Below are 18,395 nucleotides of genomic sequence, written 5' to 3' on the forward strand. Positions count from 1 at the left end.
TTGATGAAGCATGGTATTTTGAATATCCTTTCCACAGAATAGGTAATGGGCCATCCTGAAACTCTGGTGAGATGCTTATCATTTTCAGATTTTGGAGTGGCTGAGAAAACCCTATTACACCTTGAATTATCACTAGAAACATGAATTCAGCCAAATAAAAACAGTGCCTCTGCCTACTGAGGTTGTCAATTTCCATCTCAACAAAAGTGACCATTTCTCCTTTAGATTAAAATCAAGAAAATCCCCTCTGTCCAGGATGCAATAATGGGGTGCACGAAAGAGGAAAACTGAAGCTATTCCCTCTTTACACCTGAACAGTGAATTCATTCTGATATCAAATATTTGTTATGATTCTGTTATGACCAGGTGCTTTATTGTTTAGAGATCAAGTTACTGTTCATTCTTGATAAGTAAGAAAAATCCACGTTTTAGGACTCTGAATAGTAACTTTATATATATATTATGTATATATTAAAAATAAATATGTATATTATATGTAATATATATTCCACCTATTCAACAAAATTGTAACTTCCATCATCTCTTACGAATGATGAACTGTATTCACTCTTTGGAAAGGGCTTATAGGGAATTAAAGTCTCCATATACTTTTTATATAAGACCGTGGAAACCAAATTCTCAACTGGGAGCAAACTTAGGTTTTGCTATGAAGGTTTATGCTTGCCTGGCCTTAGAGTGGTAGGCCAGGAACTCAAGTTTTTTTCCTCTCAGAAGTTACTTTCATTGATGCCACCCTGAAAAAATTTGGAGGGAGTATTTTTGAAATAGCTTTATCTCAGTAACCCTTTAAAAATGCTTCAGGGTATGGGGAACATAACTGTCAAAATGTTCAAGCAACTCTTGTTGATGTAAGTGTAATTGATCAGGAGCAATACAGGAAGGAGCTGGGTACAAAAGACAAAAGGCGTGAGGCTATTTCATGTATTGTTTTTGGCTTATTGTCCAAAACAGAGAAAGTCTCATACACTCGCGCAGCCAAGGTCCCCTACTGTTCTCTCCTTTTAGTAGAAATAAAAGAGAGCTCGTTTCTCAATAGCAGCATTCTATCCTTAAGTGGGTACACAGTGATATTCTGATGGCCTCTGGAGCAGAGAATAATTCCGTGTCAGCTCTGACCTCCAGTCACCGGGTTCTCTGTAACTTAGTCTTTCATGGCCAAGGACTATAATCATTATTTCGATTTATATTTAGCATCTCAAAATTGAAAGGATTCCATGGACAACAAAACAGGAAGTGATTTCATGAAGTGTTTTAGTATGGATAAAACAATAAACTATAAAAATACAAATCATCAGTAAAGCTTTTTCTTTCCGGAGAACTATATTCAGAAATTAATGTAAGCCTCTAAGGTGCGCATGTGTGTTTTTTCACTCATGATCATGTTTGTATGTGTGTGCATTCCACTGCTACAGGAGACATGCAAAATGATATCAGATTTGTACTGGTTTCTCCCAAGACCTGTGTGCTCGCAGGGTTCGTTCAGGAAGGTGAGTGCCCTACCACCACATCACAGTCATATCTCATCACCTTCGGCAGGAATAGTTTACACTTTAACCTCACATGCAGGCTTATTAAATTAGTATTACTCATCAGAACTTGCTTACTAATAAAACAAGCTGAATTAGCCACTGCAGAATCATATTTGGAAATTCAATGAAAATTTTACATTTTTAATAAAGGCCCAGAAATATTATTTCAGAGCAGGTGGTACAGAAAACTGTGGTCAAATTTGACATTCATTAATCATTGAAGCGTGGAACGTGACAGGTGAAAATTGATATTGATTTCTTTCCTCTAATATTTGGAAGAATTCTGACAGGTAAATCAAATGAGATAACAAGACATATCAAGTCTCACTCATTTCTATGATCACATCCTCCCCACATATCACTCCTTCGCCTGCCATGTTTTGAATAATTCAATGCCCATAGTCTTTCCAGTTCAGTGTATTATAAGACACACTCAAGCTGGGTTTCAATCATATTAGACTGAAAGCTGAACATTTTAGGAAGGATTATTTAAAAGCAAATGCATCTTGAGCCCAACAGCCTTTGAAACCAAACAATCCTGGGAGTTCAGTTGGATTCAGAAAATTCAGTAATCCTATTTGATGTATGTTAACCGTATCAATATTAACAACCTTCTGCTGGATTTCAGCACTCATTTGAGAGCTGAGTTACTACTGGTCTTGTATTTTACCTAGTTGTGAAAGCACTGAGAGAGTTGTTCTTGGGTTGAACTTGACCTGCCTCTGGGAATGCTCTCTGTTCTATCCATCTTGAAAAGCTTTATTCAAGTGCATTTCTCTGCCTGCCTTCTCTTCACTTGCACCCCTTGGGAAAACGAAAGATGCTCAAATATAGATGTTAACACTGCAGGTGCTCTGCTTGGCAATGGTGCCTTTCAGCTTCCCAATAAAAAATTATATTGCTGAGCATCCATTTGACCGAAAAGTGACTCATTTTACTGACAGATATCTGGATTGAGATGCCAAAAGAAATAGGTCATTTCAAATTTCCTTTTTAAGTCATAGCTTTGTGTTGCAACACTACTTGTTCAAAACTTAGATCATGAAGGTTCCTTCCTATGACCTCCAAATAATTAAAATGTTCTTCAATAGGCTATATAAAAAGCAAGCAGAGGGGCTTCCCTGGTGGCACAGTGGTTGGGAGTCCGCCTGCCGATTCAGGGGACACGGGTTCGTGCCCCAGTCCGGGAGGATCCCACATGCCGCGGAGCGGCTGGGCCCGTGGGCCATGGCCGCTGGGCCTGCGTGTCCGGAGCCTGTGCTCCGCAACGGGAGAGGCCGCAGCAGTGAGAGGCCCACGTACCGCAACAACAAAAAAAAATAAATAAAATAAAATAAAGCAAGCAGAATATTCCTAATTATCATTCTTTGTCTTGAGTCATATAGTTCTTGTAATTTCAAGGAAGAGAAACTCAAATGTAAAGTGTTACAATAGCCAAGCATACCAGCACTATTATCTAACCATTCAGCAATTTTCTCTGCCAAGTCACTCTGAACCTTAGACTACTGAGGATGTCTTCTTAATTAATTTTTAAGGTTCTCCTCTTTTGAGTTAAAAAATGGTCACAATTTTATAAGTAAAATTAAAGAAAAATACCAAAGAGAACATCTGAGATGTTTCCATTAGGCATTATATATATATATACATAAATTTAATAGATATACATATATAAATGCACTGGGATAAATCTCCATCTTCTGTGTCAGTCGGACATAGGTCCATTTTCTTAGGAATAGGGAACTCCTTTCACAATGGAAGTGAGGAAATTGGCAAATGTACACCATATAAGTACTTTTGGATGGTAGTGACCAAGTTCTCAAAACACACACACACACACACACACACACTCACACACACACTGAAGAATATCAGAACACTTAACATTTCAAAGACACAGGAAGAGAAATGCAAGTTTCCCCTAGAAAGCCTTTTGTTTTTTTGAAGTCAGAATTCTGAAAAGATGTTTTTATCAAGCCAGCTTTTTCTAACTTAACTGCATATGCAATAAAAGAGTCCTATCTTAGTCATTTTTAGGGCAAGAGTTTCTTTAAGTCCCAAGAAAGTAAGCACTTGTAAATGTAAATTTTGTATGGACATAAACCTGGCTAGGATATCCGTTGGAGGCTGGAAATCTGTTGTTGTTCCTTTTTCTTTTGTATTGAAAGCTAAGTTCCCCATTCTGAGTTCAATTTGTGAAGATCACTTTTATTTTGACAAACTCTATTAAAGTAGCCAATTCAAGGAAGACAGGTTAGTCTTCCACCTAATTACCCAGTCCAACTTTTACTCAGTGTCTTTCACCTGAGCAAAGTCTCCCCAGTCTTTCAACTGAGGATAAACCACGCAGTGTCTAAACTGAGCAAGATCTTCCCAGTGTCTTTTAAGTGAGGCTAACCCACTTGAGCAAAAGTCTTCCCAGTGTTTTTCTACCGAGGTTAAGCTCTCAGTGTTTAAACTGAGTAAAAATCTCCCAGTGTCTTTCACTGAGGATAACCCAGGTACTTCTTCTTGAAACCAAGTTTCAAGGATAACCTACTACTCAAGAGAAGAGTTTAACACCACTGAATAAAACTTAGGATCATCAACCAAAACTGGAGATCCAAGAACCAGGAGATACTCACCCAAATTCGTCTGGACTCTCTGAGAAAGCGGACAGGCCCAAGAAGCCTCTGCTGGTGCCAGGACTCTGGATCCTCATAGAGTTCAGGCAAAGAAGAAAAGTCTGCTCTGGGCCCCTTCATTGGTTGCCAAGACTGCTGACTGAAAAATATGCACAACCCAAAAGGAGAATTATGTTTTATTTGGCAGATTTTCTGAGGACTTAAGCCCAGAACACAGCCTGTCAGATCACTCTGAGGAACTGCTCAGAAGACCTAAGGGAGGAGTCAACAAAAACCAGGTAGTCAGAACATCAAAAGATTACTATTAATTAAAGAAAACTAGACCTCTCAAGTTAAGGACTTCAGCACTTTTCTATGTATGAGAAGATGAAAGAATCTGGGCTCCGTGAAATCATTCCTTTGATATGCACCTTAACTCTAGAACCAGTACCCTGTTTTTCTCCATCCCGAATCCCCTCAAGGTGCACAGTTGAGGGTTCCTGCTTTGACGTCTGACTTGATGACTGCAACATCCTTTGTCTACTGATATGGCAGGGAACATTTTTCATCCACGGGTAAGAAATTGAGGAGAAAATTAACATAATTCAAGATATAAAACCATTACAATACTAAAATTCCCAAATGTCAAACAAACATAAGTACCCTTGACCTGTAAAATGGAAGATGCCAAAGAAGGGAAAAAAAGAAACAATAAAGAAAATGTAGAAAATAAAGCATAAAATAAGATGGCAGAAATCAATAACAGTAGAACAATAATTAAATAAACCAAGGTAAATGTTATCATAAGATTTTTAAATTTCAAAAAAAAACCCCATCAAACAAAACATATTGAAAATAAAGTAATAGAGAAAATTTAGAGAGCAAATATGAATGCAAAGAAGACCTGTTAGGTAGTTAGGCAGACATTAGCAGCAAGGAGGTGACAGTGGTGAGAAAGACAAGAAGAAGAAATTGAGTCACACCCAGCCATCTGGGGACTCTCCCTTGACTCCACCCAGAACGGGAGAAACTATGGTCGGGTGGTGGGCAGCTTATCCTGATAAAGAGAGGCACAGTAACACAAGGCGACTTCTCCAGGCTGTGCATGCCCAGACCAGACAGGCGTATGACCTGTAGTAAATCCAGACTCATTAGACCATAATTACAATAAATTACATGTGGTTTTGCCCCTCCCCCCACCCAGTAGGCATTTCTTGGGGATTCAAGGATGAGAGCATGCGCAGCAGAAAACTTGTTCCATAGCTCAGGACTGTCAATCAAATAATGATCCTTGTCACTCACCCCCACCTCTCTGCAAAATGCTCCTTAAAAGCGCCCGTAAGCCTTTATAGGAATGCTGCTTTCAATTTGCAGAAACAGTACACCCATCCCCCCCACCCCGAGAGTGTACCTTTGCTTCCATATACTTTGCTTTGGGCTTGCTTCACTTCGCTGAAATAGCCTGTTCTCAGAAACAGCCTGCTCTTTCTCTCTCCTTCTCTCTCTCCCTCTCTGAGAGTGTACCTATGCTTAACTAAACTTTGCTTTCTGCTTAAGCTTAACATGGGAGTTTGCGATCCTTTGCTTACTATCATGGAACCAAGATAGCCGGTCCAGGCCTTCCACTGACCTCCTCGGTTGAAGCTATTTTGTTACAAAGCATGTCCACATGGTGACAGACCTAAGTCTAAATTTTGATAAAAGGTTGAATTAAGGTGAGACTATCATATGGGAGGAAAAGACTGTAGGAAAAATAGTAGATGTAGGAGATATGTTTGTGAAAGTGCACATTCATGGCAATATAGCCAAATAAACTCACATGCCCACGTTCCCACTAAAACTGTATAAAATTATGACCAACAAGCAGAGAATACACATTATTTTAAAGCCCTCATGGGGCATTAAGACATATTTACCATGTGAATCCTTCAGTGAATCTTGTGTTACTGCTAAGGGATAGGAAGTGGTGTCATAAGGGAATTTTGTGTAAGACTCAAAGCTCCCTTTCTCTATGGTTCAGGCTGGACTTGAAGCTTCAGGGGCCTGGGAGGATGGGGCAGGAAAGGCAAGGCGCACTCAGAAAAGAGAATACATACATAACACACTAGGGATATCTGAAGGGGCTGCTCAAGACCTGGCTCAGCCCCAAGGGTTTGACCCCTAGTCCTACTCTTCACCCTACAGCCCTTTGGGGTCAGGACCTTGGCTCACCCTAACCCATTCCTAGCTTCCGGGTATAGAATGAGTGCACATGTCTGAATGTTAATGTTCTCTCAAATTTTACATGTTGAAATCCTACCTCTTAAAGATAGGAGGCGGGGCCATGCAAAAGTGCTTATGAGCTTTCATGAATGGGATTAGTGCCTTATAAAAGAGACTCCAGAGATATCTCTAGCCTCCTCCCATCATATGAGGATACAGAGAGAAGGCTCCAGCTGTGAACCAAGAAGAGAGCTCTCACTATGAGGTGGCCATACTGGTGACTTGATCTTGGGCTTCCCAGCCTCCAGAACTGTGATAATAAATGTCTGTTGTCTTTCATCTACCCAGTCTATGGTATATTGTTATAGCAGCCCTAATGGATTAAGACCACATACTTCAAAATTTATCTGGAGAGTGGGGACTGTCTTATCGTTGCAAACTAAGAAGTTGGGTTGAGACAACATAGGAAAGATTTTTTTTAAGTAGAAAATTATGGATTATTGGATTTGAAAGTACTAGATTGGTTAAGGAAAATGAGTACGTGTGTGTGTGCGTGTTTGCAGTGTGTCCCAAAAGTTTTTGTGCAGTTTAAAGATTTACTAACTCCAGAATTATAAACACTACAAACTTACAAAAATATCATTTGAAGGTTTAACTGTTACCAGATGCAAGTCTGTGTGCCTGATGCACAGTGAGGCTAAATACTGAAACATCAGAGTTTGGAGCAGAGAAAGGTTTACACAGTGCCATGCAAGAAGACACGTGGCTCATGCCCAGGAAAAACCCCAAACTCCCTGAAGGCTTTCAGCAAAGCCTTTTTAAAGGCAAGGTGAGGGAAGGGCATGGCTAATTGTTGCAAATATCTTGGTGTTGGATCCTTTGTTCTAGCAGCTGGCCAGATGGGTCAGATCCTGGTCAGGTCACGTGTTCCTGTAAACCTCCAACAAAACAATTATTATTCTCTGTTCTGCAACTTTTTCTCTCCATTAATGGGCTCTTAAAAGTCAGAGCCTTAGAAATAGGCTATCCTGTATATTTCAGGCTCTAGGCAACATTGTTTTACAAAAAGTGCAGAGCCAGCCTGGGTCACAGGGATGGACAGAGTTAGCTCAGGCAACAAAGCATAAAGATTAAAGTAAAAAAGATCTGATGTGGAGTCAGATTTGTTCTTCCCTATTACATAACTATTTATAATTCTTTCATACTTATGAATTTTGAAAAATAAATTATTTTAATTTTTGTGTGTAGTTCCCTCTGATAGAAAATGAGGCAAAACATACACTATTCAAAATTCACAAAACTAAAATTCAAGTTCTATCCCTGGGTTTACACAAGACACAAACATGATGTGGGAAAGTTGGAGCTGAGGACAAAGGAAATCCTGAGTAAAAATGTCTGTGAAACAGCCAGTCTTCCAGGGTCAGCTTAAGATGTTCAAGAGTTATCAAGTTGGTGGGCCTCAAGTAAAGGTCTCTAATGGATGAAGGAACCAGGTTCCAGATGGAATGAACGGAAAATTGGCTAAGGTCTCTCTGACAGGATGAGAGTAGTTGGAAGGAGGGATCTGGAAGCCCCAGGAGGGTGCAGGTGTCTGTGGGTCTGGATGGGAAGGAGGGGCAGTGATTCAGCCTCTTTCTCTTATTGCCCCTCCCCCACACTCAGGAGCCCTTTGTGACAAGGCCACAGCTCTGTGATGCAGGCCTGGGGTTCTGCCATCAAGTGAACTCCCAGTGCTCTGTTGCCTGAGGGCAGCAATGCAGTTCAGAAGATGGAGAATCTCTTTTCTTTGAAAAACATTGGTGCTATCTGGCTGAGATCCAGCCCAACTTCCTGGGTGATTGATATCATCCTTGGGATCCTGTGTGGACTGGGGCTCTTCCTAATGTTACTCCCCTGCTTCCAGAGTAATCCATTCTTAGCACCACCTAGGAAACATAGAAACATCAGGAAGGTAAGAAACCTTTGGCTTAATCCCAGCAGAGATTCTCTCTTTTTTTCTTATTCTTATTTCCACTTTTCTAAACCACCTAGAGAGACTCCTGAGATGGGAACTCTCAGAAAAGTATAGAACATCATCCTTCTAGGGAAAAGCCAGGCCAGAGAGGGGTTAGAGTGGGCATGAGGATTTCTAGCCTAAGATCGTAGACCAGGAGTTCAGGTATGGTAGAGGGCTCCAGGGCAAGTCCCCAGTGCAGTGACTAATGGTTAAGGACTGGATTACTAAGAGTTCAATCTCTGCAGGAAAGCTGACCCCTGAGCCCTGGTTCACCAGCCACCTTCCCACAGCGGGTGTCTCAAGTGAGACCTTCCTCTGTGTTGGGGCTGATCTAAGGGCAATGCTGAGCCCCTGAGAGCCTGAGAGAAGAGGCTGGAGTGGAGGTCTGGCCTTGGGAAGCAGAATCCTACCTGACAAAGCTCACGTGGGCATTTAGGTCTGAGAATGTGTGTGTTTCTTGATCAGAGGAACAGTGACAGAAGAAATCTATGGTGATTAAAACTTAAAAAATCCTTCTTGGGCTTCCCTGGTGGTGCAGTGCTTGAGAGTCCGCCTGCCAATGCAGGGGACGCAGGTTCGTGCCCCGGTCCGGGAGGATCCCACATGCCGCGGCGCGGCTGGGCCCAAGAGCCATGGCCGCTGGGCCTGTGCGTCTGGGGCCTGTGCTCCGCAACGGGAGAGGCCACAACAATAAGAGGACCGCGTACCGCAAAAAAAAAAAAAAAAAAAAAATCCTTCTTTGCACTCTTAAAAGAAGAAAAACTGAAAATATTTTTATCCACTTTAAAAATAAGTAAAAGGGGAAAAAACCCCACAGAGTTTTAGTTAAATGTAGAAAGTCATGTTGTTCATGAACACAGCTTGCCTAGATAGATGACAGTGAGAGTTGGGTGTTAGCCCCTCATTTTTTCTTCTCTCTCAGCATCAAGTAGAGCTGAAGGGGAGGAGCAGGAGTAGGAAGAAAAGTGGATCTTTGAAAGGTCAGCCTTTGCCGTTCAGCCCTGCACGCCCCCGAGAGTTAGCTTCCATCTCTCCTAATCCTGAGGGCCCAGCTTCACGGTCTCTGAGGATGTCAGTGGCAGAGCTTGTTCTTCAGGAAACAGAGCCTTGGGAAGGCTCGTTGGAAGGAGATCAGAGCCCAGATACTTCCCAGAAATTTGTGCTTAGAATGAAGCCATGAGGACCTAGAAATGGGGTGTGTGGACTGTGGTGGACCATTGGTGCCTGGGTTGGGAAGTGGGACCTCCAAGTCCAACTGTGGACAAGTTGTTTAACTTTGCTCAGATTCCTCTGTGTGATGACCACTGACCTTTCTCCCCTGCACGGCAGTTGTAAGGGCTACAGGGGTTAATTAACGTGGAGGCACTTTGCAAAGGACAAACCCTTTTCAAGTGAGACTTACCATCACTGTCAGGGACATGTGGCCTTGGACACTGATACTTGGGCTCCAGAGTCTAATCCTCCAAAGATTTCCCTTAAAGGGCCATTGCACTCAGCCTCCTGAAAGACTCTTAGGCCTCTGCCTTCACCACCATGACCCAGTCTCCTGATTTCCAGCTTGCAGAGATTGCCTGGAAGAACTGGAGGGGACTCACAACCTGGTTTCACTCCTGCAAAGGTAAAGAATCTTTCCCCTTCTCTCCTGGGTCGTCCTTCCTCCCAGAGCCTATAATGTGACCCCAGCCCTGGGAGGGGGAGCCATGGGAGGGCGTGGCTAAAGCCCTAGGGTGAGGGAGAGCAGGAGCATTATGAAGTCAGTGTGGGGGCAGAGGAGGGTTCTTGGGCTGCAGGTGCCCACCCCTGCCTGTCCTGTCCAGCCATCCTGGCCCCATCTGCTCTCCTACAGCTGCCTGGGGAGGCTTCCTGGCAAGGGCAACTTTCATCAGCTCTCATGTCAAGACCCTCCTGGTGAGATGTGCAAAGCAGTGCCTGCTGGAGCCTGTGGAAGATACTGCTTGAAGGGTTGGGAACCCTGCATGAACACCTCCTGTAGGGCTTCCTTCCTTGATCCAGACACTCGAGAGCTGCTGGAAGCACATATTAGAAGGTTTTGGGTAAAGCACAGGTGGACCCTCCCCCTCAAGGTCCTCAAGCCCATAAATCTCCTGAAGCTGAAAAAGCTCCAACCCTCCACCGTTCTGCAGTTTGCCTCTTCCCCTTCAGCCACCTGTGTGTCTGGGTCCCACTCAACAGTCAAGTGTGCTGAGTTCCTGGAGAAACCTCCTCAGGCTCATTCAGGAGAGAAGGTGATAACAGAAGAGTCAGTTCCTACCCTGAAGAGGCCTCTCCTTGTCCCCTCAACTGTGTGTAAGGAAATCCAGAGTGCCCTGGGAGCGATTCCATCTGCTGACTACCATGGGCCCTCAAAGGCTTCTCTGACTGGACAGGAGGGCAGGCCACCGTCTCAGTCCCTCACACTCAGCCTTGTGGGCAGAACCTGGAAGAGTGAGACTGGGGAATGTGTCAAGAGGGACAGCCTAGAGCCAGGTCCAAGTTCAGCAATGGTCAGGAATGAGCCAACAGAGGAGAGTGGTGGTCAGGCCTCAGGAGACCCCTGCCATAGGGTAACAGTGATGGAGGTGAACTTAGGATCCCAATCTTTGAGAGGTGAAGAGGCCAGGGAGGCTGTGGAGGCCAAGGAGTCTCTGCTCTTCAACCACAGTCTAGTGTTATCTTGGAAACCAAAGTGTTGACAAAATCCCAAACCACAAATGTACATATGAGGAGCTTAGAGGTGCCAGGGGCTAGTAAAAGTTTCCTACTACCTAGAATGTCTGTTTTCCAACATCCAGGTGAGCCATGCCTTAACATGGGGGTTGCTAGTGAGTTTAACTCCAAAGTAAAGGTACAGTCAGACAACCAGATTCAGGACTTTCCCAAACACATGTTCCTTGCTGCAGACAACTTGGCTTCTCAGGTGCCTCAGTGCCATCCCCAGAGAGTCCCCACCAGAGACAGGTTAGCTTCCCAGGAGCCAAGTGGCCTTATGGAAGCCCAAAGGAGCAACCTAGGGCAGCAGGAGCCCAAAACTTCAAAACTCCAAGACTCATGGAAGAGCCAGAGCAAGATGATTGCCCCTACTTACAAAAGAGAGGACTGTAGGAGGCATAAACCAGGAGAGCATGAAGAAAGGGTTAAAGAATTAGGGACCTCTCAAGCTGGAAGTATGAGCCGCCCTGCCCAGGTCAGGGGAATAACAGACTCTACTGGGAGCAGATGTCTCCAGCTCATGCAAGAGAAGAAACATAGCCCTCCAGAAAGCCTCTTCAGAAAAAGGATGAGGCTATTTTTAAAGTGGATTTTCCCCAATAAAAAAGTCAATGGTCGAGATGCTCTGCAAAAATTCAAGCCTATATCAGCCACTGCCCAGAGTCACGGATCAGTCAAAAGCAGATCAATCTTGAAGAGTGAGACTGCTGAGGGTCAGGCACTCATGACAGCTGTTGGACAGATCCCAGAAGAAAAAAGAGCAATTCACCATGGACTTCATGCCACAAAGTTAAATGAACACAAACTGGAATTCCAAGTCCCAGTATGTGGGTGTTTCTGCTGCCATAGGCTTACCTCCTACCCAGAACAATGGAGAATGATGGGTTATACAGCCTGCAGTCATAAAGCCACCTCCAAGGGCCAGAGCTGTTCTATCAGGGAAAGGAAAGTCAGACACCAACATAGTTTGAAAAGTGTAAGGTTCGACGATGAGCAGCTGGGCCTAAGGTGCCTCCCATCCTTGCCCCCCAAGAAGAGTTTGTTTCCAGTTAGTACCTGCCAGTATGGGCCAAGGATTCCAGGTGCCCCAGCCCACCATCAACACTGTCCAAGGCATTGTCATCTTTGGGGAGGTGTCTTGCCTGGTCGACAGTAAAATCCTTCTTTAGTCTTCCCTTTAGTAGGAAGATATGTCTCCAAGTAAAAATTCAGTCCATGTAGAGAAAATGATTTTCTCATTAGCACATCCAAGATATTTAATGTTCCCCAATACATATATATATATATATATATTTTTTTTTTTTTTTTTTCTAATAAAAGCATAGTGTAATGGCTGCTGTCTGTGCTGTGCACTTTGTCTTCTAGAAGGGAGGGGCATGGAGGGAGGTTGACAGTAGCATCACAAGCTTGCTCCTTGTCTCGTGTCCCTTCATTGCACCTTATAATACTGTCATTACACAAACCAAAATTACTCTAACAATGAGATGGGAAAAACCTATGAAACCCACACCCAAGGATCTGGTTCAACCAGTCTTTCTCCTTCTTCTATGCTACTTTGAACTTTATGCAACTGTAGTGGATAGGTTTACACGATAGGGCCGGACATTCCAATTCAGGCTCCAGGAAGTGTCAGAGCCAAGTGGATGGAAGTTTGGGGGGAATAGAGTATGGGCTCGTGAGTTCAGAAACAGGAGAAATCTTGCCCCTGGATCTCTTGGTAGGGAATATACAACATCTGCTCTTAAGAGTTCCTTCTCTCTCTGATGAAGGTTGGGATTGAGATATGCCCTATGAACCCCTTTTAGCTTAGCCATAATAAAATGTACAGCATCACCCTCCCCCACCTCTGTTTTTCCTACACTTTAGAGCAGCAGCAAGGATGGCATTTCCAGCTCTGTGTGTGTAGGTGGGGGGAGTATCAGGGAGGCTGCTGAGGGCTGTGTTGAGTCCAGTCCCATATAAATGAATGGCTGCGTTCATGGGTCACCTACCTTCCACTCTATGTTAACCCCAGAGAAGGAGTTTTGGATGAATGGAATAGGGGTGTGACTGTGGGTAGTAACTATCTGATGGTCAAACACTGTGAATTTAGGGTGGGATGTAGGTGTAGAAAAATCATTGGATCCAAGGAAGGAGGCAAAGTGGTACCAGATTCCCATAAATTGCAGTTCTGAAAGAGCAGCCCCCGACATACAACCACCATCTAAAGGCCTAAAGGGGAGGAAAAGTTAAGGGTCCAGTAGCTCACCATGGCCCCACGCCAGGGTCTCTACCCTATTCCAACTCTAAGATCGCAGACCTAGAGAAACCACCTTTAGGTCAAAACAGAAGGTCAAACTTATAGAAGTAAAGCAAATCAGGGAAGGTTAATCTCTTAATACTATATTTAATAAGCTTACACATCATCACCTCTTGACTTTTAGAAAGGATAACTTAACAATAGGTGTAAAAGCCAGGACTAGGGAACTTGGGATGTGACTCCTAGTCTGGTGACCTTCACATAAACACATGGCCCAAGGACTGCTCCAGGGGAGAGGTGGGGACTGGCTTGTGATTGTGCAGTAAGCCTTGCCTGTCTCCCAGTCCTTGATCACCCCAGAGCCTGGCAGGTGAAGAAGCAATCAGACAGGATTTGTGGTGGTGTGGTGACCTGTGCAAAGTGGATGGGGCAGGGTGCAATCCAGGAGTGTTCCACTGATCTGCTTCTGGCACAGCTTTTCTTGTCTCCTGACCCCCATCCATATGGAAAAGCAGGGAGATGAGGAAGAATTCCTCTAGAGCGATTTGGTGCTTTCTGCCATGTGCAGGGCGCATGGTGGACACAGCTCCAGGTGGTGTCTTTCTCATTGTGGAGATTTCTGTTCCAGCTGATGCCCCTGATCCAGATGACAACAGAAATGGACCCCATCCCCCATCCCTGTCAGGCCCCTCAACATGTGGAAATGCTGTGACCTGGGGTGGAGGGGGCAGAGTGAGCACAGGACTGCTCACGCCCCTGGTTTCTCCCTGGAGCCAGGCCCTACCTCTGGGCCCCGATTCCCAAGGCAGCCTCCAGAATGGGCAGAGCAGTGAGAGTGGAGCCAGGACTTGTGGGAGGGGTCGATACCCAGAGGAAAGAGTTGACAGGGCTGGGACCTGAGTCTGGCTGCTGCTGGGTCCTCTCAGGGGCACCCAGAAGTGAGTTCTGGGAATATGGGGAAGCTGGACTTGGACCCCCCTGGCTCCTGCTGGGAGAGTGCCACAGACAGGTGATGCTGATGGAGCAGCAAGAAAACAGAAAGAAGCAAGTCCCTTTGCCCTTCTCTTGCTGCTCCGTCTTCCATAAGGTACAGTAAGACAAGAAATTGAGACCAAAAGAAAAAAGAAATGGAGAGACCCAGAGACAATACACAAAGACTTCACGGACACACCTCTCAAGAGAGACTTCTCACACAAACACCTTTCTCAGAGATCACATACTGAGACCTCACACAGGGACCTCATGTTGCTTCACAGACCCTCAGACAGAAACCTAGCACAGATTTAACAGATTTCCCAGAGATACCTTCCAAAGGGACCTCATACAGAGACTTCACACAGAGATCTCACCCAGAGACAACACACAGAGACCTCACAGAGACCTCACATCTATTCTTCAGTATCCATTGACAAGTCTTTCTTAGTGAATATGAAACCACTTAGCAAACTGGCAGCATGATAAATATATTATCAGTTGTGCCCCTCTGAGATCCACCAGGCACTCACTGTCAGCATTACTCTCAATGGGGAAATGTTTGAGAAGTTTTGTTCTTTTGGAATGTCACTGCCTCTGAACAAAAGAATTATACATTCCAAATGTAGATTTTCAAATTTCATTCTTAGGTGTTCATTAGCTTGAAAATCACATATTACATTATTTTATTTTTATTTATTTTAGAAGAATGAAGAAAATAATGTTTATTTCTTAGAAATGCATGTAGTACTCTATTTTTTTATTTTAAAAGATTTTTATTGGAGTATAGTTGAGTTACAAATTTGTGTTAGTTTCAGGTGTACAGCAAAGGGAGCCAGTTATACATATACATATGTCCACTTTTTTTTAAAGATTCTTTTCCCATAGAGGCCATTACAGAGTATTGAGTAGAGTTCCCCGTGCTATACAGTAGGTTATTATTACCTATTTTGTATATAGTGGTGTGTATATGTCAATCCCAATCTCCCAATTTATCCTTCCCCCCTTATCTCCTGGTAACCATAAGTTTTCATTTGTACCCTTTTTTGAGGAGAATCACAAATTTTAAGCACAACTAAAACACTGTCAGTCTCCAGTGAGAGAAAAGATTTGTCCAGTTTAGTTATCATCCAGTCAAATGGTACCTGGCACATTTTTTACTTTATTGAGGACAGAACTTAAACTTGAGATGGCTTACTTGTTTCCTTTGGAAACATAAGAAAAACCTGCAACAAAGGTACTCTAGGAATGAAATAAACCAAGAAAGAAGCATCCGGACTCACATTCACTTCCCAGAGGGCTGTGTAACTAGCACATTATTTTGCACATAATAGCTTGCATCAGGTTTGTGGGGTTTGCTTTATTTTTTAACAGGCCAATAATCATGTGAGGATTTTTCACAAGTCAAATTTCTGGTTTTAAATTTTACATTCTGGCAAAATTATGCTTCTGAATATTATTTTATTTCTTAAAATGTGGTAATGCCCTAAAATGATATTACACAATCATAACGTTCAGCTAACATACTTAAAAAGATGGCTATTAAGGACTCATTCTTCAATAATTCTATGAAATGCACATTTTCTAAGACATGCAGTTAGGATCCATTTTATATTCATTATAGGGTTAACACATTGCTTTAAAAATTTTTGAAAGATTATAAAATATATGACTTAGCCTATGCTTGACAATATACATGTTACCTCATAAAATTACTGAGGGAAGGATATCTTAATATCTGAATTGAAGGTAGTGTACATTTAATCTACATTTGGCTTATAACAATGAATAATGAAAGGCTTTCATTTATTATATAGCTCACACTTTCCAAAGGGTACACTTCTAAAAGACTACTGATTTCTCACTGCTAATAAGCAACCTATTGTCCTTGCCTTGGTAAAATCTATTTTAATGACAGCTGGTTCTCTCCCAGATTATCCATTGGTATTACAGCGTCACGGTCTTTTAAGAGGAGCAGGGCTGACACGAGGACTCTTTGGGCTTATTTCTACAAGAAATTTAGTTTTTCTATTCTCCTAATTTAAAAATGTATAATTATTAATTTTTCACTTTACTCCCTTATGTCGTTGAATCAGAAAACAATGGACTATGGTCATGTATGTCATCTAATACTCTATCAGATCACTTTTTTTTAAATAGTGCAGCTTACTCAGGTAAGTTTACTGATCAGAACAAAATGGAATCAATTAGGAAAAAGTTCATACAGGAAAATATCCTTTTCAAAGTTGACTATTTTAACACAGTTAAATAAGCGATTATTTTTTAATCCTTTGACTTAAAATTGTTCAGGGTGGCCAAGAAAGTCTGGAAACATGAAAAATGTCCATAAAAGCACTTTATTACTATAATACATTGGATGTGTTGCTCCTCATTATTAATTCACAGTTCATTAAGCTGGGCAAAATTACAACGAACAATGTGCATTAAAGCAAAATTCCCATCAATCATTTTCCATCTGTCATACATTCTGTCAGATGATTTGTGTGTCTAATTTTCATGGAAAAACTTGTACCTTTACTCCAGAATAAGAAATCAAGGGGGATCAATCTATTAAAAAGATATTAATATTCCCAGACTCTGTGGCCTTCAGTATTTTCTTTTTAAGAAGATTCACCTAGTGCAAATCTTATAAATATTTTTACCATTTAATATGCCCAGACAAAATGGATACAAAAATTAGATAAAAGAGAAAACAACAAAAACAGATCCCCTTTGTTTTCAAAACATTTGATGTTTACATCAAAATATTTTGTTGAAAATGAAGTGATTTTTAATCTATAGCTAAAAGATACTATAATGATATTTAGAACATATTACAGATCTGGATTTTTACAAATAGATTTTTATTTAAAACAGGTCTCACACTGATATCAATAAACCAGGCACTCTAGAACAAAATGTGGAGAGATGGCAATTATGCGATGACTTCTTTGTTTGTTTTTTTGTTTTTTGGGTTTTTTTTGCTGTACGCGGGCCTCTCACTGTTGTGGCCTCTCCCGTTGCGGAGCACAGGCTCCGGACGCGCAGGCTCAGCGGCCATGGCTCACGGGCCCAGCCGCTCCGCGGCATGTGGGATCTTCCCAGACCGGGGCATGAACCCATGTCCCCTGCATCGGCAGGCGGACTCTCAACCACTGCGCCACCAGGGAAGCCCGCGATGACTTCTTAATACTCCAAGGGAAAAAGATTTTTTCCAAAGTAATCCATCTACAATATTAACCCTTAAGATCTACTCCCCTTGATAGGTTTCAATATTATTTTCTCTTTTATACACATTTACTTTATAATTAACTCCTACAAAGAGGACATTTCTGGAAATGTTCCCAGATATCTACAGCCACACTTTCTGTCATGATCACACCATGGAAGAAGTAGGGAACATCCAGATCCTGATGATCCAGGGATTTCACAATTACCCCTTTGAGGTCAGTCAGAATCATAATCATTCCCAGAACAGGGTCGGTCTTTACATTTGTGCCCCTAGACATGCAGATTGTAACACTACCCACCCAAAGGCAAGTTGTCTTCCTTACTCAGGTTTGCAGGGGCACCACTCACTGTGGTAGCTAGAAGAGTCCGTTGCCCCCAGCCCGGACCTGCATTCTGTACTCTCCACAGACACATCGTACTACAGATATACCAGTGGTGCTGATGAAACTTCCAGAAAGCTATAAAATAATGCATGCCAGGCACGGTAGATGAGGATTTAGAAAATGCTAACATCTTCTCTAGGAAATAAAGGTGACATACCTATGTGGCTTTAAGCATTTTTGTGCATTAGCTGGCCCCCTGGATCTGGGAAAAAGCATCTGATTTTAAAGTTTCTCAGCCTCATTCTCTGCAATGAAATCTGAAGCTCTTCCTTCCTTCTCTGAGTCCAGAAGCTGGAATTGATACAGTCTGCTCTCTGTGATTTGTCTCTACCATTTGTTTCCAGTGACCACTTCAACTCAGATCTCTCTCAGTTCAGGGATCACTCCTAAACTTCAGGAAGAAGGTCACTGCCCTTTTTATTCCCACCACAATTTTATGCTAGTAACCCTTTACAGTGTCAATAAATTTATTTTGTAGAATGTGCCCCCTGGACTCCACCTGCTAAATCTGTT

The 18,395-nt window shown here is 42.7% G+C and overlaps 1 protein-coding gene across 1 annotated transcript; it reads left to right on the forward strand.

Moving 5' to 3' along the window:
• Positions 1–10,096: 10,096 nt before the first annotated feature.
• On the forward strand, positions 10,097–12,213 carry LOC307070008 (spermatogenesis-associated protein 31A6-like; the record flags this gene model as incomplete). The annotated part of the gene is given in 2 exon segments (XM_079728630.1): positions 10,097–10,991; positions 10,994–12,213. Coding segments are annotated over 2 exon segments (2,115 nt in total).
• Positions 12,214–18,395: the final 6,182 nt, after the last annotated feature.

The sequence above is a fragment of the Hyperoodon ampullatus genome, assembly GCF_949752795.1.
Source record: "Hyperoodon ampullatus genome assembly, contig: scaffold_453, whole genome shotgun sequence".
NCBI classification, from domain to species: Eukaryota; Metazoa; Chordata; class Mammalia; order Artiodactyla; family Ziphiidae; genus Hyperoodon; species Hyperoodon ampullatus.